The following is a 25,621-nucleotide window of genomic DNA, read 5'->3' on the forward strand; positions in this document are numbered from 1 at the left end:
AGTGTTGCTTAGGACATCTGCCATTCTACGAGTCTGCTGTGTATCCCGCTTCCCATGTTGGATCTTTCTCTCTCTTTTTGATTCTATCAGTTAGTGTTAGCAGACACTTGTCTTGTTTGTGTGATCCCTTTGACTCTTAGACCTATCAGAGCCATCAATTGTGAGCTGAAATTGATCACTTGGACTAGTGAGATGGCATTGGTACATGCCACCTTGATGGGATTGTGTTGGAATCCCCTGGCACATTTCTAACTCCACCATTTGGGGCAAGCCCGATTAAGCATGTACCAAATTGTACATCTCCTCCCTCTCTTTTTCCACTCTTATATTTAACAGGGATCACTTTTCTGTTAAAATTTAAACACCTAAGAATAATTGTGTGTTAATTACAGAGTTCAACCACTAGTACTAGAACAACAACAACAACAACAAATACTAAAAAGGATAAAGTATTACATTGTACATCTAAAGTCAGGACACGAGCTGATCAGCTCGTGTCCTGACTTGAGACTATAGTCTTGAAAGGAATTATAGCAGTGGAAATGGGATTTGACTGAAAGGTACACATGTTACACGAAAAGAAAAGAGGCTTTGGATATCTACGCTTCTATTTGCAGGATCCTACCTGAGAAAACTACCCAGAGGCAAGTACCTTTTTACCTCTAATGAAACGTGAATGATAAATCAGAGAGAACCAAGTGCCACAGAGAGTCATTTCTGGGCAGGAGTAGGACTGAATCCTAACCAAGAATATTCTGACAATGCCCTGATGAATTTCAGAATTGTTTAGGATCATTGATACCTTTTTTTTTGACAGGCAGAGTGGATAGTGAGAGAGAGAGACAGAGAGAAAGGTCTTCCTTTACCGTTGGTTCACCCTCCAATGGCCGCTGCGGCCGGCGCATCGCGCTGATCCGAAGCCAGGAGCCAGGTGCTTCTCCTGGTCTCCCATGCAGGTGCAGGGCCCAAGCACTTGGGCCATCCTCCACTGCCTTCCCGGGCCATAGGCGAGAGCTGGCCTGGAAGAGGGGCAACCGGGATAGAATCCGGTGCCCCAACTGGGACTAGAACCCGGTGTGCCAGCGCCGGTAGGCGGAAGATTAGCCTCTTGAGCCACGGTGCCGGCCTCATTGATACCTTTTTAATCTCCTATTCTCCTCCCTGTTCTGGGAGTGTCTGTATGAGTGTCCCAGCATTTTATGTTGGGAGTGGGGAGGTAGATCACTTGTCTCTTCAGCTTCAGAGGTCTACAGATAAAGGAGTCAGTATACTCGAGCTGTATGAGGGTACTTCAAAATGTTTGTGTTACATGTATATTATAGGAAAACGATGTCTTTCACAATTTTTGCACCAAATAAATTTACGTTTTAATTCCATTTTCCCATAAGCTTTTTGAAGAACCCTAGTATGTAAGGAACTACTATACCTGAAGGGTACCATATCCACCTAGACCCAATTTTGTAGTCCTGTTTTGCTCTAGTGCCCTCCATTTGAGTATATTTACGATCACTTGCACATTAGCAGTCTTAGAATAGAACAGACCCATCCAGTGCTATAGGTTAGAAGCAAAGGAAATTCTGTAGGGTAAAAACAAAATGACATTTCTGACTTTGAGCTGATGTCTTAATGGAATGAGCCATTGGGGATAAGAGGGACTTTGTCAGGTCAAGAGAAAATGTTGGAAGTGATGTTATGTCATTTCTGACAGGATTATAAAAGATTGCAGCTTCCATTTAGGTCTTCCTGTCTCTCCCTGGTTACTTGCTCAGAAATGATGTCATGAATAGTCTTAGGAAGAGGCCCACATGTCTAGAAACTAAAGTCACCTGCATACAACTATGCATAAGAGATTTCTGAAGACCCATCGTATGCATGGATCTCAATTTTTTTTTAAAAGGCAGAGTTAGAGAGAGGGGCGGGGAGAGGCAGAGAGAGGCCTCCCATCCGCTGGTTCATTCCCCAGATGACTGTAATGGCTGGAGCTGGGCCAGTCCAAAGACAGGAGCCAGGAGCCACATGGATCTCCCGTGTCGGTGCAAGAGCCCAAGCACTAGGGCTGTCCTCTGCTGCATTCCCGGGACCATCAGCAAGGAGCTGGATTGGAATTGGAACCATCGGGACTTGAAATGCGGCCCATACTGGATGTCAGGGCTGCAGGCAGCAGCTCAACCCAGTACGTCACAACGCCAGCCGTCAGATCTCAATTTCTTTTTTTTTTACTCCAAAATGACCTTATCTTTTAATCCACTTTCACTGAACATATTGAAGTACCTTGTGTATAAGTGAACTTTGTTTCAATCTTGAGATAACATCAGTTTATCTGACAGCTTTATTGTAATCTCAGAAACCCTGAGCCAGAATCCAGAGTCCCCCTAGTCCAGCTCCGTAACTAATTGCTCCCAGATCTCTGTCAGAAATAAGCCCTTCTTGTATGCTGCTAATTTGAGGGGGAATACTTTATTATGCAGGGAGAGATAGCTATAATGAAAAACCTGAACACTAGCAAGGTCACCAATCTCAAGGCAAAAATTGTTTTCTCTTTTAAAGGTTTATTTATTTATTTGAAAGAGCTGGAGAGAGAGAAGGAGAGACAAAAATACCTTCCATCCTCTGGTTTATTCCCCAAGCCAGGAGCTTCTTCCAGGTCACACAAGTGAGTGCAGGAGCCCAGGGAATCGGCCCATCTTTTGATGCTTTCCCAGGTGCATTAGCAGATAGCTGGATCGGAAGTGGAGCAGCCAGGACTTGAATCGGGGCCCATTTGGGATGCCAGCACTGCTGGTTAACCTGTTAACGATGTAGCTGTAGCTTCCAGTCCCACTTGTGTGTCCTTTTCTAATCATATTGTGTTTCTCTTGACTCCAGAAAGTTTTTTACATTTAAGAGCTCATGAAATTAGATTATTAGGCCCACCTGGATAATATAGGATAGTCTCCCTATTTTAAAGTCCATAACTTTAATTACATTTGTTAAGTCCATGAACTAACATATTCACAGGTTCCAGGGATCTGGGTATGGGCACTTTTCAGAGTGAAGGGTCATTCTGTCTCCCATATGTGTGTATTCATCTCTAAACAATATATTAATGAAATTTATACTATTAAAACTTTTTATACATTTTAAGATTTGTTTATATTTTATTTGAAATCTTTTTAAAAGATTCTACTTATTTATTTGAAAGGTAGAGTTCCAGAGAGGCAGAGACAGAGAGAGAGAGAGAGGGAGGTCTTCCATCCTCTAGTTCACTCCCCAAATGGCTGCAATGGCTGGAGCTGGGCTGATCCGAAGCCAGGAGCCAGGAGCTTCTTCTGGGTCTCCCACATGGGTGCAGGAGTCCAAGGACTTGGGCCATCTTCTACGGCTTTCCCAGGCCATAGCAGAGCTGGATCAAAGTGGAGAAGCCAGGACTTGAACTGGTGCCCACATGGGATGCCGGCACTGCAGGTGGTGGGTTTACCCACTACACCACAGCACTGGCTGAGAAAGAAATATTTGATCTAGTGTCTCACAACAGCCAGGGCTTGGCTAAGCTGAATCCTGGAGCCTGGAACTCCATCTGAATCTCTCACATTGGGTGGCAGGGACTCTAATTGAGTCTTCAGGTCTGTCTTCCAGAGTGCACATTAGTAGGAAGCTGGATCTGAAGCAGATCTGGGACTTGAGCTAGGCACTCTGACCTGAAATACAGGCATCCCAAGCAAAGTCTTAACTGCCGTGCCAAACACCCAGCGCTTAAAATTTTTTGAGTTTTCTATTCAATGTTTGTGAAATTTATCTGTGTTGATGAGTAATTCACTTATTTTTACTGAAATATTCCACTATTAATTTCTCTGTATTTTCCTCAATGAATTTGAGGTTTTCTCCAGTGTTTCCCACTATAAACAATATTGTTGTAAGCATTTTTGTACACATCCTTGATACTGTAGTATCTAGTTGTGGAATTGTAGATCACTTTACCTGAGGATATCAAATTGTTTCCATTTCCCAGGAAGACTGTGCCACTTTATACCCTTGCCAGCAGTCATGAGTTCCTGCTGTTCCATATCTTCACCAAACTTCTTAGTTTTTGCCAATCTGCTGGGTCCAAAATGATATTGGTTTACATTTTCCTAATGAGTAATATGATTGAAATTTTCACATATTTACTTGCTATTTTATATTTTTTCTGAATGTCATTTAAGCATTTTTTTATTGGATTTCTATTGTTCAGTTTTTACTTGTTGATTTGTAAGAATTTTTTGGGTATCTTGGATGTTAATCTATATACATGTTACAAAAATCCTGTTTTGTGAATTTTCTCATTATTTTAATGGAGCCATAACTCTTTCATTTTAATGTAGCTAGATATATAGTTCCTTGAAGTCTGTACTTTTTTCTTGTTATATAGGCAAACTTTCTGTCCTGCAATCATAAAATTATTATCCTATAGTTTTCCTCGGCTTTAAATTCAGTCTTTCTATTTACACCTTAGTCTGTTTTAGTGTTTTGCATGTAGTATGAGATAGGAATCCCATTTCAGTTTTTCCCCTGAATATAGGTATTTTTACTAGTATTAGTTATAGAAAACTCATTTTGATATGCAATCCTATCTCTATCTTATGTGTTTCTGTCTGCATGTTTCTTTTTGGGCTATTATGTTTCAATTTGTATCTTTGGGCCCAGACAAAACTGCCTTAAGCTGTTATATTAATTAATTACTAGTCACATTTGAGAAGTTCAAGTTCATCCATGCTCCTCTGAGTATCTGTAGTGTCTTGGCTGTTCTTGGCCATTTGTTCAGGTTCCATGAAAAGCTCTTTTGGGATTCTGACTGGAATTGTACTATATATATTCCATGTATATATATTTATATATTATGTGAATAGGAATATTCATGGAATATATAAATGGGACTATGTTTACAAACAGGAATAAACATGGAATACATAACTCTCAATTTACTTAAGTCTTTACAATATCCTTTAATCAAATTTTGAAGATTTATGCATGTTATTCTTATACATGGTAGATATTCCACAGTGCCTTGTTTATAACATAACTGGGAAGTGAATCAGTGGATGGAAGACATTTCTCTCTGTCTCTCCCTGTAACTCTACTTCTCAAATAAATAAAATCTTTAAAAAAAAGTGGCTGTGGGGAATATCTCAACATGCTCCACACCACTGGACCCCTTCAAATTTCACTAAGGTAGGTCACTGAATTTTAGATTTATTTGCTCTACTCTGGCATGCAAATGTCTTACCAACATGTCTACAGTGGCTGCTACTTCTTGCTCAATTGGTCCAATCCAATTGAATGGATTCATGTAGTATCTTGTGGAAGCAGAAGATAATCAAGATCCCTTTAAACTAAATTATGACACAGGGCTGGAGGGTTTATCCGAGTGTAGGACAATGAAATATTGTGGCCTTGACAGCTGAAAGCAAACTGCTTCTGACCAGTGTTTCTAGATAGATGTGAAGAAAGACTTTTGCCAGATCAACAGCTGTGTAGCACATACCAGGGGATGTGTTAAAATTGCTCAAGCAATGAAACAACATGTACAGCAGTTGCAACTGAAGTCACCACTTGGTTAAGCTCACAGTAATCCACTGTCACTCACTAATATTATCATTGTGTAAAAATGCCACCACAAAAGTAAAATGTGCTGGGCATTTATTCTAGTGGTGAAGATACCCATGTGCCACATGCAGTGCCTTGGTTTGACTCTCAGCTGTAGTTCCTGACTCCAGCTTCCTGCTAAGGCAAACCCTGGGAGGCAGCAGGTGATGCCACCCATGTGGGACACAAGATCCTGGCTCCTGGCTTGATTTCTGGCCATTGCTGGCATTTGGGGGTAGGAGGGAGAGGAGGTGAACCAGTAATGGGAGCGCTCTGTCTGCCTCTCAAATAATATATATATAGTTCCTCCATTCTTGTTATTTACCTCCTGACTCTCTTACATATACATACAAGCATACTTTCTCTGTTGGTTTTTTAAAAATATACATATGGGCCGGTGCTGCGGCTCAATAGGTTAATATGCGGCGCCGGCATACCAGGTTCTAGTCCCGGTCGGGGCGCCGGATTCTATCCCAGTTGCCCCTCTTCCAGGCCAGCTCTCTGCTATGGCCCAGGAGTGCAGTGGAGGATGGCCCAAGTGCTTGGGCCCTGCACCCCATGGGAGACCAGGATAAGTACCTGGCTCCTGCCTTTGGATCAGTGTGGTGTGCCGGCCGCAGCACGCCGGCCACAGCGGCCATTGGAGGGTGAACCAACAGCAAAGGAAGACCTTTCTCTCTGTCCACTCTGCCTGTCAAAAAAAAAAAAAAATATATATATATATATATATATATACACATATGAAAGCATATTTAAAAATGTTTGTGAAAAAGTAAAATTAAAAGATAAACCTATTTTGATAGAAAAATAGTCTGGCCGGCGCTGCGGCTCAATAGGCTAATCCTCCGCCTGTGACGCCGGCACACTGGGTTCTAGTCCCGGTCAAGGCACCGGATTCTGTCCCGGTTACTCCTCTTTCAGTCTAGCTCTCTGCTGTGGCCTGGGAAGGCAGTGGAGGATGGCCCAAGTGCTTGGGTTCTGCACCCGCATGGGAGACCAGGAGAAGCACCTGGCTCCTGGCTTTGGATCAGCGCGGTGTGCCGGCTGCAGCGGCCATTGGAGGGTGAACCAACGGTAAAGGAAGACCTTTCTCTCTGTCTGTCTCTCTCTCTCACTGTCCACTCTGCCTGTCAAAAAAATAAATAAATACATAAATAAAGAAATAAAAATAGTCTATGTATTTTTTTTTCATAAACATGCTCTCCATGGACTTTTCAAAGACCACTTGAGCAGATGATGCTGGTCTGCAACTTGCTTTTTTCACTCAGTAGCACATCGTGAACCCCTTCTGGTTCAGTCTGTTTAGACCTGCCCATGTTTAATGCTTAAACAATCAGTAAAAAATGGATATACTGTCACTGGTTTCACCAACCTCTTAACTGATGGACATTTACACTGATTGCATTATTTTGCTATTATAATGCTGAAACTGGAGTGGGTGTTTGATGCACTGGTTAAGTAGCTGCTTGAGACACCATATCCCGTATGAGAGTGCCTGGGTTCATGTTCTGGAAGTGTTTCCAGTGTAGCTTCCTGCCAGTGCAGACCCTGGGAAGCAGCAATGATGCCTCAAGTGACTGGGTCCCTGCCACTAACATGAGAGACCTGAGTTGAGTTCCCCGCTCCTGGCTTAGGCCTGGTCCAGCCCTGGCTGTTTTAGCTATTTGGGGAGTGAACCAGCAGATAGATCTCTGTTTTATGTCTCAGACTTGCAAATAAAATAAATAATAAATAAAGTTGAACAATCTTTCATATATCATATAAAAATAACTTTTATATATAAGATACAAATTATAAATATAATACACATACTCACTTGCATCTGTGTAAACATTTCTGCAGGCCTGAGTCCCTGATCAAAAGGAATGCCCCACCTTTCTACCTTTTTATTCATGACAAATTTCTGATAAAATTCCTTACTAACCAAGGAATAGCTTCAGTTTCAAAATACAGAGAACACATTCAGCTTCCAGCAGTTCTCATCACACAGGTATATCAGGACTTGGTGAACTTGAGCACTGAAAGGATTTCTTGGCCTGCTTGCCTGGACAGTGCAGTGGTCCCATGCAGACCTTTTATCCTCATCGTTTCCAAAATTTCTTCTAAAATGAAGATCGAAACAAAAGGTAAAATCAAACTACTTGGTGATGTGTATGACTACTAAAAATTTTAATAGGATGATAAGCACAGATTATTTACAAATTATATTCCTCTGACAAAACAGCATATAACAAGTATACAACATGGATCAAATAAATGTCTATGAGAGTGAACCTGCAATTCAAAAAGGCAACAAAGTGTTGCTCAGGATCATGAGAAATGAATAGTCCGCTTGAGTGGTTCTGTTCCTTGTCCTTCATTTTGGATGAAAAATGTCAAAGGAATAAACAAACTGAATAGTGATATCATAAGGTGAGAATAAGTATCTTATTTCTTTCAGGCATATTGAATAAAGTAAAACCCTCTTTTTATAAATAAATAAAACTGAAAAGACTGAACTAAGAAAATGGAGTTACCAAAAAAATAAAGAAAACTAGTAACGATGATGTGACTTGAGTGGCTGAAGACATAAGGTATGAGATGAAAATCACACTTGAGGTATATGGAAAAAGAAAAAAGATATAGTCAATTCAGTTATAAAGTAATCTGAAAATGAAGATATAAAAAATCCCAACACTAGGACAGCTTATGAACTAAAGATGAATTAAAGAGTACTAGGATGTGGAGAGAACAGGCACAGTATTATGCGTCAGTGTTAGAAAGAATTAGATTTTGTATTTCAGAATTTGTTTATGAATGGGAAAGAAAACCACCAAAAAGGGAAAATAATACTATTTTAAACCAGAAACATTTACCTCTTAAAAATCTCTCTCGGGGCTGGCACTGTGGCATAGAGGATAAAGCCACCACCTGCAGTGCCGACATCCCATATGGATGCTGGTTTGAGTCCCGGCTGCTCCATTTCCAATCCAGCTCTCTGCTATGGCCTGAGAGAGCAGTAGAAGATGGCCCAAGTTCTTGGGTCCCTGCACCCTCACTGGAGACCCGATAGAAGCTCCTGGCTCCTGGCTTTCAATTGGCCCAGCTACAGCCACTGTGGCCATTTGGGGAGTGAACCAGTAGATGGAAGACCTCTCTTTCTCTTTCTCTCTCTCTCTCTGCCTCTCTGTAACCCTGCTTTTCAAAGAAATAAATATTTTTTAAAAGATTTATTTATTTGAAAATCAGAGTTATATAGAAAGAGAAGGAGAAGCAGAGGGAGAGAGGGAGAGGGGGAGAGAGAGAGAGAGACCCTCCATTCGCTGGTTCACTCCCCAGATGGCTGCAACGGCTGGAGCCGCACTCATCCAAAAGCCATGAGCCAGGAGCTTCTTCCGGGTCTCCCACGTGGGTGCAGGGGCTCAAGGACTTGGACCATCTTCTACTGCTTTCCCAGGCCATAGCAGAGAGCTGGATCGGAAGTGGAGCAGCCAGGACTCAAACCAGAGTCCATATGGGATGCCGGTGCTTCAGGCCAGGGCGTTAACCCGCTGCTCCATAGCACTGGCTCCAAGAAAGAAATCTTTAAATAAAACAAAACAAAACAAAAAAAACTCCTCCTTTAACATTGATTTATGTCTATTAGCTGTTGTCAGTGATTAAATATATTAATATCCCAGGTTACTTTATAAATTATAGTTGCCTATATTATTAACTTCTGATTTTAGCAAAATAAACAATAACATGAAACTTGTAACTTAAATAAAATTTAAAAAATAATTTAAACAAGGCACACACACACAAAAATAGTTAAACAATAAACTATCTTGTATTACCTGGATTATTTTCTTTTATGGTAACCAAGTAGAATAATCCTCTTGGGGACAGCAGCTCTGCAACTAGGGGGAAAACTCTGTCCATGACTTCTCGGCCATTTCTGCCACCAGCCCAGGCCGCCTGTATCCCATGACTTCCTACCTGCGACCAATTAGAAAGACTGTTTTCTTTGATTCTAGTCAAGTTCTATTTAGATAACAAACTCAATCTTTTTGACAAGTAACATCACCAAACAAGTATATATTTTGTAGTGTTGACAAAGAGGCAGTAAACTTGAATCTAAGTTCTGCCATTTCCTAGTTTATGTGACTGTGAGTAAGTTAGTAGTCTTTGTGAATTAGAAAACAATAATTCCAGGGCCGGCATTGTAGTACAGTGCGTTAAGCCACTGTCTGTGGGGCCAGCATCTCATATGGGCGCCAGTTCAAGTCCTGACTGCTCCACTTCCAATCCAGCTCCCTGAGAAAGCAGTGGAAGATGGCCCAAGTGCTTGGGCCCCTATACCTACATGGGAATCCAGAAGAAGCTCCTGGCTGCTGGCTTCAGTTTGGCCCAACCTTGGCCATTGTGGCCATTTGGGGTGTGAACCAGAGGATGGAAGATTCTCTCTCTCTCTCTCTCTTTTTTTTTTTAAAGATTTTATTTATTTATTTGAGAGGTAGAGGTACAGATAAAGAGGGAGAGACAGAAATAAAGATCTTCCATTAACTGGTTCATTCCCTACATGGCTGGAATGGCCAATCTGAAGCCTGGAGCCAGGAGCTTCTTCCAGTTCTCCTACATAGTGCAGGGGCCCAAGAACTTGGGTCATCTTCCACTGCTTTTCCCAGGCCACCAGCAGGGAGCTGGATAAGAAGTGGCGCAACCAGGACAGGAACAAACACCCACATGAGATGCCAGCCTGTACTTGTCCCTACTTTATATGCAATTATATGCCTTCTGATATTATTTGTGTAGTGTGACATATTTCCTTGTTAAAAATTCTTTTATCCATAACCATACATATATAATTTTACAAAGAGAAGTCATACACCTCCTTTTAAAAAGCTGCACTTTTTCCTTTTCCTGTTTTGCTTCCCTGCCCCTGGCCTATCTTCTACAAATAGGGATTTTTCCTTTTGTCCCTGTTTTACAAAGAAATTATTATATTCTATATTTTTACCTCATCTTTTTTTTTAACTTTTATTTAATGAATATAAATTTCCAAAGTACAGCTTATGGATTACAATGGCTTCCCCCGCCCCCCATAACTTCCCTCCCACCCGCAACCCTCCCCTTTCCCGCTCCCTCTTCCCTTCTGTTCACATCAAAATTCATTTTCAATTCTCTTTATATACAGAAGATCAGTTTAACATATATTAAGTAAAGATTTCAACAGTTTGCACCCATATAGAAACACAAAGTGAAAAATACTGTTTGAGTACTAGTTATAGCATTAAATCACAATGTACAACACATTAAGGACAGAGATCCTACATGAGGAGTAAGTGCACAGTGACTCCTGTTGTTGACTTAACAAATTGAAACTCTTGTTTATGGCGTCAGTAATCACCCTAGGCTCTTGTCATGAGTTGCCAAAGCTATGGAAGCCTTTTGAGTTTACCGACTCTGATCATATTTAGACAAGGTCATAGTCAAAGTGGAAGTTCTCTCCTCCATTCAGAGAAAGGTACCTCCTTCTTTGATGACCCCTACACAGTTATTGAGTTATTGACACTATTTGCCTAATTTGCTTGGAATCTAATTTGTTATTCCCACACCCATCATAAACTTCTCAATATAATTTTCGAAAAAGTAAATCATATTAGGAAATTTGTCAGTTTCTCTGGTTTTCATCAGGGCTTCCTTTCCCTGCCATTCCTTTTGCTTTTCTCAGGGGTTCAGTCCCCTCTTTTTCTGAGACTGCCATTTTCCTTTTCCCTTGTTAGCTCCCTTGTTTTGGTGGTACCCACTCTGGATATTTTGTCAGGTAAGATGATCTTTGGGCAGCGTGCACAGAGCTGACATCCTCTGCCAAGCCTACCTCTTGTCACTGCACCAACATGAAGTGGGATCCCTCTGTGGGATGACTACCCTAGGATGCTCAGGCATTCTATCTGCTTGCACTGGAGATGACCCTACAGTGAGATCACTGTGGCACCAAGCACATTCCTCTAGGCCACAGAAGGGAAGTTTCGATCCTCACGAGGGAGGATCCTGCTTGTCTGCTACCAGAGCCAACTGCTGTGTCCTCTCCTGATTCTCAGAGACCAAAAGTGCAGGCCACCAGCACCTTACTTCGTGTTTCTGGATACACTAGTAAGTGCAACCACCATTTTTTATAAGCACAAATTTCAATTATTTGTATAATGATGTCTCCTGGTTCTAATCACTAAGTCTGTTAGCTTTTACCTTTATTCTAAGACATCTTCAAAAAGTGCATGGAAAATGTGTATTATGAAAAAGTTATGCATGATGTCAAAAATATCTTTCATGTAAATAAACTTAGGCAGAAAGGGAAAGAGAAAGATGGAGAAATCTTTGATCTGCTGCTTCACTCCCCTAGCGCCTCAGGAAGGCTGGGGCTGGTCTGGGACCCAGTCTAGGAGCTAGGAACTCAATCCAAGTCCTCCACGTCAGTGGCAAGAATAGAATTGCTTGATCCATCACCACTGCCTTCCAGGGTTCCATTTGCAGGAAACTGGAGTCAGGAGCCAGAGGTGAATAGCAAACCCAGGAACCCCTCTATGGGACACAGACATCCTAACTGTTAGGCCAAATGTCTATACCTAAACTTACCTTTCAATTCTGTTTATACCCTCATATTTCCTTTATGTGGTTTCCAGACCATTAATTTAGGTCTTGACAGTGACCATATCCTGTATTAATTTACTTCCTATTGTTTTACTGTATAAAACATGTTTTTAAGCTCCAGGATAGCTATGTTGTGCTATATTTTGATCTTACTCTTTAACTAATTGCTCAGCTCATGGGGATTGTGACACTAGTTTTGTTTGCTGGGACTACAAAAGAGCTCAAGGCATGGCCTACACTCAAAACATCTGTATGTCTCAGCAGCTGGAAAGATAAGAAGCACACAACTTAGCACCAGGAAAGGGGGTAGAGAAGGGAAGGCCGGTGGAGTCACCATGTTCCCAGAATCTCTTATTCATCCACGAGTCTTCCCAGTAGTTTGCAGAAATAATAGACCATTATTTATTGTTTTCTTTCCTGTTATATAACTAGGCTCAAATTATTTGCTGTCACAAATACATATGCAAATAAATAAATTTTGTGAGTTCCAATTTTTATGCTATTATTGAAGGGCTTTCTTAAATTAGCTCTCAATGACTGTGATTATTAGAATGGAATATTTTTGTCACTCTTTTTTTTTTAAGGATACATTCATTTGAAAGGCAGAGTTATAGAAAGAGAGAAGGAGACAGAGATCTTCCATCTGCTCCCCATATGGCTGCAATGACCAGGGCTGTGCCAGGCTCAAGCCAGGAACCAGGAGCTTCATTCGGGTCTCTCACGCGGGTGACAAGGACCCAAGCACTTGGGCCATCTTACACTGCTCAGTAATAGGGAGCTGGAACAGAAGTGAAGCAGCTAGCAACAGGCATCTCTGGCACTGCAGGCAGTGGCTTAACCCACAATACCGCAACGCTGGTAACTTTTGTCCCTCTTGAGATTTACTCCAACAGTGCTTGTCTAAAGAGTTTTACGCTTCAATTTCCTGGGGCCAGCGCTGTTGCGCAGTGGGTTAAAGTTCCAGCCTGCAGTGCTGGCATCCCATATGTGCACCGGTTCGAGTCCCGGCTGCTCCTCTCCTGTGCCAATCCAAAGCCAGGAGCCAGGAGCTTCTTCTGGGTCTCCCATGTGGGTGCAGGGGCCAAAGGACTTGGCCCACCCTCTGCTGTTTTTCCCAGGCCATAGCAGAGAGCTGGATCGGAAGTGGAGCATCCGGGTCTTGAACCAGTGCCCATATGGGATGCTGGCGCTTCAGGCCAGGACGTTAACCCACTGCACCAACAGCACAGTCCCCCTAAAATAATTCTTTAAAAAAAAAAGTTTCAATTCCCTCATCCTCTCTTACCTTGTGATACTTCTCACCCGAGTTCAGGTGTCAGAATAGCAACAACTTTTTGGTTGCTTCCCTGTCCTCAGCAGTAATAGCAGCCAAATGGACCTTCCCCATCTTGGATTAGAGGTGAATGTACCATTTGTTAGCCTTGGCAGAGAATAATCATGAAAGAATAAAATAGGTACAATAATTAAAGGAAAGCCAGTCCTAGTCCATTATTAAAATTTGTCTGCCTTAACCATTTTCCTGGGAAAAAATTAATTTGGTTTGATTCTTAATTACTAAAATTATTAAAAAATCATGCATTTCAAGATGATTTATTTTAGGGGGCTCACGTTATGGTACAGCAGGCTAAGCTGCCACTTGTATGGTGGCATCCAGTATCACAGTGCCAGTTTGGGTCCCAGCTGCTCTGCTTCTGATCCACCTTCCTTCTAACGCACCTGGGAAGGCAGCAGCAGATGGCCCAGCGCTTGGGTCCCTGCCACTCATGTAAGACCCAAACATAATTCCGGGCACCTGGCTTCAGTCTGGCCTAGCGACTTAGTTCCAGCTATTGTGGCTATTTGGGGTGTGAACTAGAAGATGGAAGGTCTTTCTTTCTTTCTCTCTCTCTCTCTCTCTCTAATGAAATGTCTCTCTCTCTCTGACTCTCCCTGTCAAAAAAATAAATATTAAAAAAAAGATTATTTATCTTTCTTCAGCCTGAAGTAAGTTTTACTTTCTGGTAATATTTGTGAAAGGAGGAAACCTGAGATGTTCAGAAGGATTTCCTATGTAAATTCAAGGCTGACTAAGAAATTCTGTTTCACAAATGTGTTATTCACCATAAAGAATATATAGGGCCTGGCGCTGTAGTGTAGTGGATAAATCGGCCGCCTGCTGTGCCGGCATCCCAAATGGGCACCGATTCAACTCCTGGTGCTCCACTTCTGATCCAGCTCTCTGCTATGGCCTGGGAAAGCAGTAGAAGATGGCCCAAGTCCTTGGGCCCCTGCATCCGCGTGGGAGACCTGGAAGAAGCCCCTGGCTACTGGCTTTAGATTGGCCTAGCTCTGGCTGTTGCTGCCATATGGGGAGTGAACCAATGGATGGAAGACCTCTCTTTCTGTTTCTCTGCCTCTCTATAACTCTGCCTTTCAAATAAATAAATAAATCTTAAAAAAAAAAAAAAAAGAACATATAACAGGGTTGGGTATTTGGCCTTGCAGTTAAGATGCTGGATTACGATGTTGTTATCCCATATCAAAGTGCCTGGGTACAAGTCCCAGCTCTGTTCCTAATTCTAGCTTTGTGCCCGTGAAGACCCTGGCAAGCAGTGCTGATGAATAAAGTACTTGGGTGCCTGACATCTACCTGGGAGACTTGGATTGAGTTCCCAGCTCCTGGCTTTGGCCTGGTCCAGACCTGACAGTAGCAGGCATTCAGGGAATGAACTAGTAGATGGAAAGTCTCTCTCTGCCTCTCAGAAACTAAAAACTGAAGGAAAAAAAAAGAGAGAGAGAAAGAGAGAGAGAGACTATATAACATATACATAGCATATATATTCACACACACAATGAATAGATGAATTAAACACCATGGCTTGCTCTGGATGGAGATTTTAGGACAGATGTAAATTTGTAATTCCATCAGTTTCCCTTGTCTACCAATAGTATTCCATTATGGATAACTAGGAGTACAATCAGATACCTTATGTTAGCAGTAGCTGACTGATGTCATACAGTAAGTTCATTTGATTTGAGAAACAAAACAGCCAAAATTATTGCTAACTAAATCTGTTGTAAGCCTTACCTCTTCAGGTGGAGTCACCACATAGGGAGGATTAAATACTAGGAGATCAACTTTTCCCTTCAATCTTGGTAGCAAGCCTTTGACCTAAATGTATTCAACAAGAATCAGAGTTTTGTATGTTACACGTATAACACAACTTTACAGCTACATCTGCTAACTTAAACATTTACTTTTCTATAACCAAAAGAAATGTTGTGTGGTTTTTTTTTGTTGTTGTTTTTGTTTTTTGACAGGCAGAGTGGATAGTGAGAGAGAGAGACAGAGAGAAAGGTCTTCCTTTTTGCCGTTGGTTCACCCTCCAATGGCCGCTGCGGCCGGCGCATTGCGCTGATCCGAAGCCAGGAGCCAGGTGCCTCCCCCGGTCTCCCATGGGGGTGCAGGGCCCAAGCACTTGGGCCATCCTACACTGCCTTCCTGGGCCATAGGCGAGAGCTGGCCTGGAAGAGGGGCAACCGGGATAGAATCCGGCGCCCCAACCGGGACTAGAACCTGGTGTGCTGGCGCCGCAAGGTGGAGGATTAGCCTGTTAAGCCACGGCGCCGGCCAAAAGAAATGTTTTATGAAATGCCAGGAGACATATCTGCATAAGGAAACTTTAAAAGATGAAATTTTCTGCTTTCTACTTCTTCAATTACTTGTTAATGTTTTGACTGAAAGAATCAGATTTCAAAGAAAGAGTTGAAAACAGTGGCAAAAGATACTGAAAATAACAACTGGTATTTTAAAAATCTTTATGCTGGGTGCAATGTTATATAAAATAAGAAGAAAATATATTTTTGAAGAAAGCAGTTAGGGCAAATGGTCATTGAAAGAATTCCTCTGACTGAAAACTGCTTGATTGGATTATTTTATGACTTCACAGGCATGGCCAAGTAAAACCCCTGTATCTGGATGAGTTTTCACACCTCCTATCCCCTGACCCACAAACCATTTCCTTCAATTATCACTTTGTCCTGACAAGAATTCTAAGCCTGTTTCTTGAGATGAAGTATTTTTTACTGAAGTATCTCAAAGCAATTCCAAAACTGTATTTTATTAACATTCTCACATTTTTCCCATATCTGCACAAATACCTACCATTATTTGCTGGATATTTTTCTTTAAATAAACTTTGTAAAAGAAAAATCTGTTTTACTATCAGAAAATGGAAGATCAGTACAGGTTGAACATTCCCAATCTGTAAATATGAAATTTATAACCTTGTGAACACCAACATGACATCACAAGTAGAAAATTCTATACCATGAAACTTTGTTTCATGCACAAAATTATTAAAAGTATTGTATAACACTGCCTTCAGGCATGTGTATAAGGTGTACATGAAATGTAAATCTTTAGATTTAAGTGTCATCCACAAGATATCTCATTATGTACATTAAAATATTCCAAAATAAAATAATTTGGTCCTACACATTTCAGGTAAGAGATACCCAGCCTGTGTTACTTACTAGAAATAGAAATTGCTGTAAGAATATGTGCAGGGGTGGGAGCTGTAGTACAGAGAATTCTCAAATGGGAGTGTGGGTTCAAGTCCCGGCTACCCCACTTTCCTGATCCAGCTCCCTGTTAATCAGGCTGGGAAGCAGAGATGATAGCCCAAGTACTCAACCTCCTGCCACCCACATGAGAGACCAGGATGGAGTTCCTGGCTTCTGGCTTCAGCCTGATCCATCCCAGCTGTTACGGACATTTGGGCCATTTGGGGAACAAACCAACAAAGGGGTGATCTCTCTTTCTCTGTTACTCTGCCTTTCAAATAACAAAAATAAAAACATACACAAGTAAAAAACACTGCTATATTAACTGTTGTCAGTGTCACTAACCCATGCCTATCCTCTACTTGTAAAAAGCTCATTTTAAGCATTAAAATGTATTAAAAGCACCTAGCCAACACCCTCTCCTTAGAGTGACCAGGATGTGATTCTAAGCTGTCTGACACCTACTCACACTATGTCAGACCACTGGGTTACTTACACATTTTTATGAAATGATGTCTTTGGATTTTGATTTTATACATGGGTTTCTACAAGCCATCCGTTTTTATCATCCAAATAAGTCTGTTGTAACTATGTAGTTTAAAGAGAACACATAAGTAGTACTTTTGAAGAGATGTTTATAAAAGTAACTTTCTTTTCTTCACTTATTTAAAAAGAAAAAGATCACCATTTTTGGGAACAGTAATTCAGATGCTGCCTTGTTTCCAAGTTGAAAGATGACTAATCTGTTATCCTCCCCAGGAATAACACTGGAGTGAGGAAATACATTGGAAATAACCAAAAGCTTTCTTTCAATTCCATAAAGCAATTAAAGTTTTTCAAATTATAAAAACTCTAAAATGTTAATTTTCCAAACATGATAAGGAAATTATAAAATAAGTTTATTTGCAATTACATGATGGTCTATGAGGTACTATGTACTAATTATCACTGCAGTACAAGATTTTAAATGAGAAAATTGATATTATAAACACAGAAAATCTTGGGGTTAAGTCACTATAGGCTGGATATAAAGTCTGGGTACAGGCATCCCTCACATTCATACTCAGTGTTTGAATGGTCTTACAGTCCTGGAATATATCCAAGAACCTAGGAGTAAGTAAAAGAGGCCTCTGATGAGCAGTCTTAAACCCATACAGCAAAACACACAGACTTTATTCATATAGAAGGCACTTACTCATAGCCCCTTAACTCTTAGTTTACACAGAAGTCTAACTTGATTGGCTATCTGATTTTCTAGCACAAAGCACATGGGGAAGGGGGAGAGAAGTTCTATCAACAGGAACAGTGGCAGGCCCACATCCCATATTGGAGTTGCTGGGGTTCGAGTCCCAACTCCACTCCAGATTCCAGCTTCCTGCTAATTCAGACCCTGGGAGGCAGCAGGTGATGATTACAGTAGTTAAATCACTGACACCCATCTGAGATACCTGGATTCAGCTCCCAGCTCTCAGCGTTGGCCTGGCTCATCCCTGGCCATTGTGGGTATTTTGGGATTAAATCATTAGATGGGGGTGCTCTCTGACTAAAATGCATAAAAATTTAAAGCTAGAAATGCAATGCAATGCAAATGCTATTTTGTAAACAGGTAAAGTCAGCTAACCAAAATAGATTATATTTTATATGAGTGTGGGAGTTGATGCCAGTGTTTTGCATGAAGGCAGATGCAACAAGTTTGTAAACTGACCACAGTATCCTTGCTCATGTCTATCTACTGCTTATTTCTTTGTCAAAAGTCAATGTTCACTGTCATGGTCAACTTTAACTACTGAAGGACTGATTCTGGAATGTCCTAGAACAGCTGTGGGACTTCTAGCTTTGGAATCAGAAGATACAGGCTTAAACCCTGGATTTAACATTTTATCAACTATGTAACTTTCAAAAATCCATCTTCAGTTTTCACGCCTGTAAAAAAGATATCCTAAATTTCTTGTATCTGTAAAGTTATACTTCAATAATACTAAGTATAAACACATTAAAGTGCACAATTTTTTTTCAAATCACCAAACTGGTCACATGTAAATCATTTGAGTTCCTTTTTTGATACTCAAGTTTTTTATGAGTAATAAAAACTCCTAGTAAAAGAATTTATTCCTTAATTACTTTTAAGGTACAAAATCATTTGTAAATTTTATTTTATTTTTTTAAAGATTTATTTGAAAGTTACAGAGAGAGAGAAGGAGAGGCAGAGAAAGGTCTTCCATTTGTTGGTTCACTCCCCAATTGCCTGCAATGGCCCGAGCTGAGCAGATCCGAACCCAGGAGCCAGGAGCTTCCTCTAGGTCTTTCCACATGGGTGCAGGGGCCCAAGGATCTGGGCCATCTTCTAATGCTTTCCCAGACCACAGCAGAGAGCTGGATCAGAAGTAGAGCAGCGGGGACTTGAACCGGCGCCCATATGGGATGCCAGCACTGCAGGCAGCGGCTTTACCCACTATGCCACAGCACCTGCCCCTATTTTTTTTTTTTAATATTTTTCATCGGGGCCGCCACCTCCAGAGGAAGCTCCTGGCTCCTGGCTTCAGATTGGCACAGCTCTGGCCCTTGTGGCCAACTGGGGAGTGAACCAGCAGATGGAAAGACCTCTCTCTCTCTCTCTGCTTCTCTTTCACTCTCTGTGTAACTCTGACTTTTGAATAAAATAAATAAATCTTTGAAAAAAATATTTTCATCTACTTGAAAGGCGAGAAAGAGTGAGAGAAAGAGATGAGGTGGGAGAGTGATAATAATCCACTGGTTCACTCCCCAAATGCCTGCAACAGCCAGGGCTGAGCCAAGAGCCAGGAATTCTATCTGGAGCTCCCATTTGGGTGGCAGGGACCTGAGCACTTGAATCATAATCCAATGCTTCCCAGGATGCATTAGCAGGAAGCTAGATTGGAAGTGGCGCAGCTGGGACTGGAACAGGCACTCTGATATAGGATGCAGGTATCCCAAGTAGCAGCTTAACCCACCGCACCATAATGTCCAGCCCCATTTCTAAGTTTTAAAAAGCAGGAAAGCCACTTACCCTCAGCAGAGAAAGAATAATGCAAGTCAAGAGGGACAGAAAGCAGTTTGCATTTCTTATGTCTACCTGCTGTGTGCTACTACAATTTTTACTTATAAAAATACATTTCAAATTTATTACTAAAAAAGAACATCCATAAATTTAAAATATCCAAGTCCTCACTAATATAATCTAAAATATTTTAGCAAGAAAGCATGATGTTAACTTCTTAAAATGCATGATGTTAACGTCTTAAAATACAACAGTGTTCTGTAGTTGTCATTTGGCACTTTTCTCCCTTTCTTCTGATTCAGTCTCCTTGACTTTTGTTGGGGAAGCTCTAAACTATGGAAAGATTATATTAATCAAGCATTTACTTTGTAAATAATATCCTGTTTAATGGGTCAGAAGCTAATTAAATCATTACTAAAGTTTCTTTGACCTAAAATATTTTGACCTTAACTTATCTGAGGGATAAATTGATTATTATTGGACAAAAATTAGTAGCTTACCAAATCTGTAATTACTGGTTGAATATGAACTCGGTTACAACGTGCTGTCTCCAGTGTACAAGCTGCTGCCTCAGGGTTGATGTCAGTGCACCTGTAGAAAAGGAAGAAATTTAAGCTGTTAACTAACTCAAAGAATATTTTATTAATTCCAAACAACAAATCTGGGGAAAAAGTCAGAATGCCTTAATAATGGCAAAGAAAAAGAGCACTGCTTTGTTACTGATGGAAACAGCTGTGGGATAGCAGGTGCTGCAATGCCAGCCTCCCATATGGTCACCAGTTTGAGTTCTGGCTGCTCCAATTCAGAATCCAGCTTCCTGCTAATGTGCCTGGAAAAGCAGCAGAAGATGGTCCAAGTACTTGGGCCCCTGCATCCACATGTGAGACCTGGAAGAAGCTCCTGGCTTCTGGCTTCAGATTGGCCCAGCTCTGGCCTTTCTCGCCATTTGGGGAGTGAACCAGTAGATGGAAGATTCTCTGTCTCTCTCCCTCTCTCTCTCTAACTCTGCCTTTCAAATAAAATAAATACATCTTAAAAAAAGACTGTTGTACTAATATAATTTATGTAGGAGAGAATACATATACATGCACACCCATATCTGAAAGAATTTCTAAAATAATGATATGTTCAATGAAGGAGTACTATGAAGCCACCAAATTAAAATTTAAAATGAATTCTTTTGTTAAGATTTATTTATTTTTTAGTTTATCTGAAAGGCAGAATTACAGAGAGAGGAAGAGAGACAGAGAGAAAAAGATCTTCCATTTGCTGGTTCACTCCCCAAAAGGCCTCAATGGCTGGGGCCTGGCCAGGACAAAGCCAGGATCCAGGAGCTTCCTCCAGGTCTCCCACATGGGTGCAAGGGCCCAAGTACTTGGACCACCCTTCAGTGTTTTCCCAGGCACATCAGCAGGGAGCTGGATCAGAAGTGGAGCAGCCAGTACTCGAACCGGAGTCCATATGAAATGCAGGCACTGCAGGCGGTGGTTTTACCTGCTAAGCCACAATGCCAGCCACAAGATGATTTAAAATTATGCTACTTCCACAATTATGTAGTATGATGGAACAGTTCTGAACATGAAGTTTTAATTTCTAGAGAAGCATAATTTGCAATCTGGGTCCTTATTATTCCATGCTTACAAAAATTATTTCATTTAAGCAGTCATACTCAAAGTGGACGATCTGGATGAACCTGGTACACTTACTTACATGTACAGAGCCTGAGGACCTATCAGAGAGGCCAGGAATGCAGACACCACACCAGACCCGGACCCTACTTCAAGGCATATTTCCACACTAAAAATAAACCACAATAAAATGTTAGTACATTGGTATTAAAACACAACCACAGAAAATAATTCTGCTAGTTATAGTGTGTATTTCTCCAGTAACACCACTCCTCTGCAAATATATGTTAAAATTTATGACAACCATTTTGTGCTTGTTTAACATTGCTTAATTCTTTTTTTTAAACTTTTGTTTAATAAATATAAATTTTGAAAGTACAACTTTTGGATTATAGCGGCTTTTTCCCCTCATAACCTCCCTCCCACCCGCAACGATCCCATCTCCCACTCCCTCTCCCATCCCATTCTTCATCAAGATTCATTTTCAATTATCTTTTTATACAGAAGATCCACTTAGTATATACTAAGTAAAGATTTCAACAGATTGCACCCACACAGACACACAATGTAGAAAGTACTGTTTGAGTACTAGTTATGCTGTTAATTCACATATTACAACATATTAAGGACAGAGATCCTACATGGGGAGTAAGTGCACAGTGACTCCCATTGTTGATTTAACAATTGACACTCTTATTTATGACGTCAATAATCACCCGAGGCTCTTGTCATGAGCTGCCAAGGCTACGTAAGCCTCTTGAGTTCGCCGACTCTGATCTTATTTAGACAAGGCCGTAGTCAAAGTGGAAGTTCTCTCCTCCTTTCAGATTTTGAAAGGTACCTCCTTCTTTGATGGCCCGTTCTACTTAATTCTTTTTTTCTTTTTAAGATTTATTTATTTATTTGAAAGTCAGAGTTACAGAGAGAAAGAGAGGCAGAGAGGTTTTCCCTCACTCCCCAGTTGGCCACAAGGGCCAGAGCTGTGCCAATCTGAAGCCAGGAGCCTGGAGCTTCTGCTGGGTCTCCCAAGCAGGTGCAGGGGCCCAACGACTTGGGCCGTCTTCTACTGCTTTCCCTGGCCATACCATAGAGCTGGATTGGAAGTGGAGTAGCCGGGACTGGAACCAGTGCCCATATGGGATCTTCGCACTGCAGGCGGTGGTCTCACCCACTGCCCAAAGCGCCAGCCCCTGCTTAATTCTCTTAAAAAAAGATTTATTTATTTGAAAAGTAGAGTTAGAAATAGAGATAGAGATAGAGATACAGATCGATCTTCTGTCTACTGGTTCATTTCCCAAATGGCTGGGGCTGGGCCAGGTGGAAGTCAGGAGTCTGGAACTCCATCTGAGTCTATAACATGGATGGCAGAGGCCCAAGCACTTGAGCCACCTACTGCTGCTTTCCCAGGTGCATTTGCAGGGAGCAGGATCAAAATAGTTCTATATCATAGTAAGTGGCTTTATAGTAATTTCTTTTTTTTTTTTAAAGATTTACTTATTTACTTGAAAAAGTTACACAGAGAGAGGAGAGGCAGAGAGAGGTCTTCTATCCACTGGTTCACTCTCCAGTTGGCTGCAATGGCCAGAGCTGTGCTGATCTGAAGCCAGGAGCCAGGAGCTTCCTCTGGGTCTCCCACGTGTGTGCAGGGGCCTAAGGACTTGGGCCATCCTCCACTGCTTTCCCAGGCCATGGCAGATAGCTGGATTGGAAGTGGAGCAGCAGGACTGGAACTGGTGTCCATATGGGATGCCGGCACCCCAGGTGGCGACTTCACCCACTACGCCACTATGTGGGCCCCAATAGTAAATTCAACATCACATAAAAAGTATGGAATAATGTTATTCTAGGGTTGGAAATAATAGGAAAGACATCATCCATTCCCACAAGCAGCTCCTAGTTTTAGCTACCTTCTGAAAGGGTTACTTACAAAAGAAGTATCTATCATTTTTGAGTTGCTAGCGTTAATAAACCCATCAGAATATCCTAAGGTAAACACACCCCTCATTTTACTGATAATAGAGCTAGAGTAGCAAAGAAATTCTATATTTGTACAGCTTATATGCAGAACTGTAAAAATACCTGAGTATCTAATCTTAGAATAATAATATTAAAATGTTGTTAAATATAAAATCTTCACTCTATTACATTTTACCCTTAGTAAAATAATTCCCTTGCCTACAATCATATCCATGCCCCAAAGCACCAATTATCTTACTACGAGGATCAGTTTCACAGCATTTGCTAGCACTTAACTTTCCAGAAAACTACCCAGTGAAAAACTGTAGAGTTGTCTAAGTTTGGAGCCTATCCACACATCTGACAAGCCTTTAATGTGCTATAATAAGTTCTGTGACCCTTACTAGGTGGTTTCTCTTTGAAAATGAACTACCATGGCGTCCTAATTAGAATTCCAAGACTGGAAATATCAACTCTTTTCACAGCACATTTTGCAATGCAATTTGTACTTGTATAAATGGCATGCTCCACCCTACAGTCCAGTAAATCTCAAAGCTCCAATGTCTACAATGAAAAGCTAGTTTAAAAGGAGTTTGGGTTTACACATAGAAAAATATGATCAATTTTAAGAGGGACAAGTAAATACAATATAGATCTTTGAAACTTAACAGCTGTTCGTTTTACCCTGAGAAAACCCAGTTTTGATCTTTAAATAAATCTAAAAACACAAATTCCTTAAATTAAAAAATCATAATGTAGGTAGTTTTTTAACGTTATGAATTTAAACTTTATGGCATCCACTTCAACAAAGCAGTTTTAGTGGTCAGAAGATGCTGCATGTAACTAATTTTTTTTTTTTTTTTCCTGACAGGCAGAGTGGATAGTGAGAGAGAGAGACAGAGAGAAAGGTCTTCCTTTTGCCGTTGGTTCACCCTCCGATGGCTGCTGCGGCCGGCGCATCTCGCTGATCCGAAGCCAGGAGCCAGGTGCTTCTCCTGGTCTCCCATGCAGGTGCAGGGCCCAAGCACTTGGGCCACAGCAGAGAGCTGGCCTGGAAGAGGGGCAACCAGGACAGAATCCGGTGCCCTGACCAGGACTAGAACCCGGTGTGCCGGCACTACAAGGTGGAGGATTAGCCTGGTAAGCCACGGCGCCGGCCACTAAATTTTGACTAAATGAAAAATTTAGGGCCTCAGTTGCCCTAGCCGCATTGTAACTGCTCAGCTACAGAGCTAGAGTGGATTTAAAAATGCCTTCCCGCCTGGCTCCTGGCTTTAGATTGGCTGAGCTCCAGCCGTTGTGGCCATTTGGAGAACAAATCATCTGATGGAAGGCCTCTCTCTCTGCCTCTCTGTAACTCTGCCTTTCGAATAAAATAAATAAATCTTAAAAAAAAAAAAAATGCCTTCCCACTCCAGCATCTCAAGACCTTCCTTCATTTTGGTGCCCTTCCGTTGCTAGAGGGTGATCTTCTTGTGCTAAGTAACTCAATGCCACGCCACTTTTAACAGCTACTAAAAAGTTTTTTTTTTTTAATTTTAAAAATGTAAAAAAATTTGTTAAGCGGCGATGTTTCGGACTTTTGTTCTTCTCAATGCATGATACTATCACCGCCCACCAGGGTCTGTGTTCTGCAGACTACAGCTCAAATGTAAACCGGCAGCAAGCCATAGGGAAGGCACCCGGAGCTCAAAAGCCCAGAGCAGCACCTCGGTATCCTTAGGACAATTCTCACTTCCGCCCTCTGCCGTCAATCAACGGCAGGTGCAGCGACACCGCCTCCTCTGGCCGTCTGCCGCCAGCGCCCCAGGACATCCAAGCCCGCTCCCGCCGGGGCCCGAGCCCTTCTCGCACCGCGCCAGCTCGGCTGCAGCCGCCTCGAGCGCATCCAGCAGCAGGAATGTGTCCTCCGCGGGCTCGTACACGTCGCTAAAGGCCCCGTGACCCACGTGGCCATACAGCGGGGTGGGGAAGCCTGCCGCCGCCATCTTCCTCCTCTCCGCTCCAGGCGCATGCGCCACCAACACGCATGCGCACGCGCTCGGGCGCGCCCGGGGAGGGCGGCCGGGGCGCTAGGGGCCCTGGGGGCGGAGCGTTTCTTTGGGCCTTGGTGATTTTGATTGCTTAGCGAAGCTCTTGAAATTTATAAATAAAGAGTTATGTACCGGCAGTTATTAATATTTGCCGCCACCTTTTGTACATTTTATGGGCTAGCACCTGTTGGTGGGCATCCTGTTTGTTTTTGCTGAAGTGAGTGTTTCTA

At 41.8% G+C, this 25,621-nt stretch overlaps 1 protein-coding gene across 4 annotated transcripts; it reads right to left on the minus strand.

Moving 5' to 3' along the window:
- Positions 1–1,079: 1,079 nt before the first annotated feature.
- Positions 1,080–25,351, minus strand: N6AMT1 (N-6 adenine-specific DNA methyltransferase 1). 4 transcript variants are annotated; one of them, XR_009867328.1, is made up of 8 exons: positions 25,213–25,351; positions 21,485–21,571; positions 20,275–20,365; positions 15,278–15,361; positions 9,417–9,558; positions 7,526–7,703; positions 3,958–4,074; positions 1,080–3,382 (listed from the first exon to the last, which is right to left on the minus strand). XR_009867328.1 is itself a non-coding variant. In XM_062206344.1 (6 exons), the coding sequence occupies exons 1-6, from the start codon at positions 25,344–25,346 to the stop codon at positions 7,597–7,599; spliced, it is 645 nt and encodes a 214-aa protein (XP_062062328.1). In that variant the 5' UTR covers positions 25,347–25,351; the 3' UTR covers positions 7,356–7,596. The 4 variants fall into 4 exon arrangements, 2 of the variants coding, with proteins under 2 accessions (XP_062062328.1, XP_062062345.1); XR_009867327.1 differs by having other exon boundaries at positions 1,080–4,074; XM_062206344.1 differs by lacking the exons at positions 1,080–3,382; positions 3,958–4,074 and having other exon boundaries at positions 7,356–7,703.
- Positions 25,352–25,621: the final 270 nt, after the last annotated feature.

The sequence above is a fragment of the Lepus europaeus genome, chromosome 2, assembly GCF_033115175.1.
Source record: "Lepus europaeus isolate LE1 chromosome 2, mLepTim1.pri, whole genome shotgun sequence".
In the NCBI taxonomy this organism is placed as follows: Eukaryota; Metazoa; Chordata; class Mammalia; order Lagomorpha; family Leporidae; genus Lepus; species Lepus europaeus.

Excerpts from the sequence above, each read along its gene's own strand:
- N6AMT1 (XM_062206344.1), bottom strand. The coding sequence starts at position 25,346 with ATGGCGGCGGCAGGCTTCCCCACCCCGCTGTATGGCCACGTGGGTCAC. Across the intron at positions 20,366-21,484 it reads GGTCCTCAGGCTCTGTACAT|GTGCACTGACATCAACCCTG; the intron begins GTAAGTAAGTGT and ends CCTTTTCTACAG. Across the intron at positions 7,704-9,416 it reads CATAAAAGAAAATAATCCAG|AAGAAATTTTGGAAACGATG; the intron begins GTAATACAAGAT and ends TCTTCATTTTAG.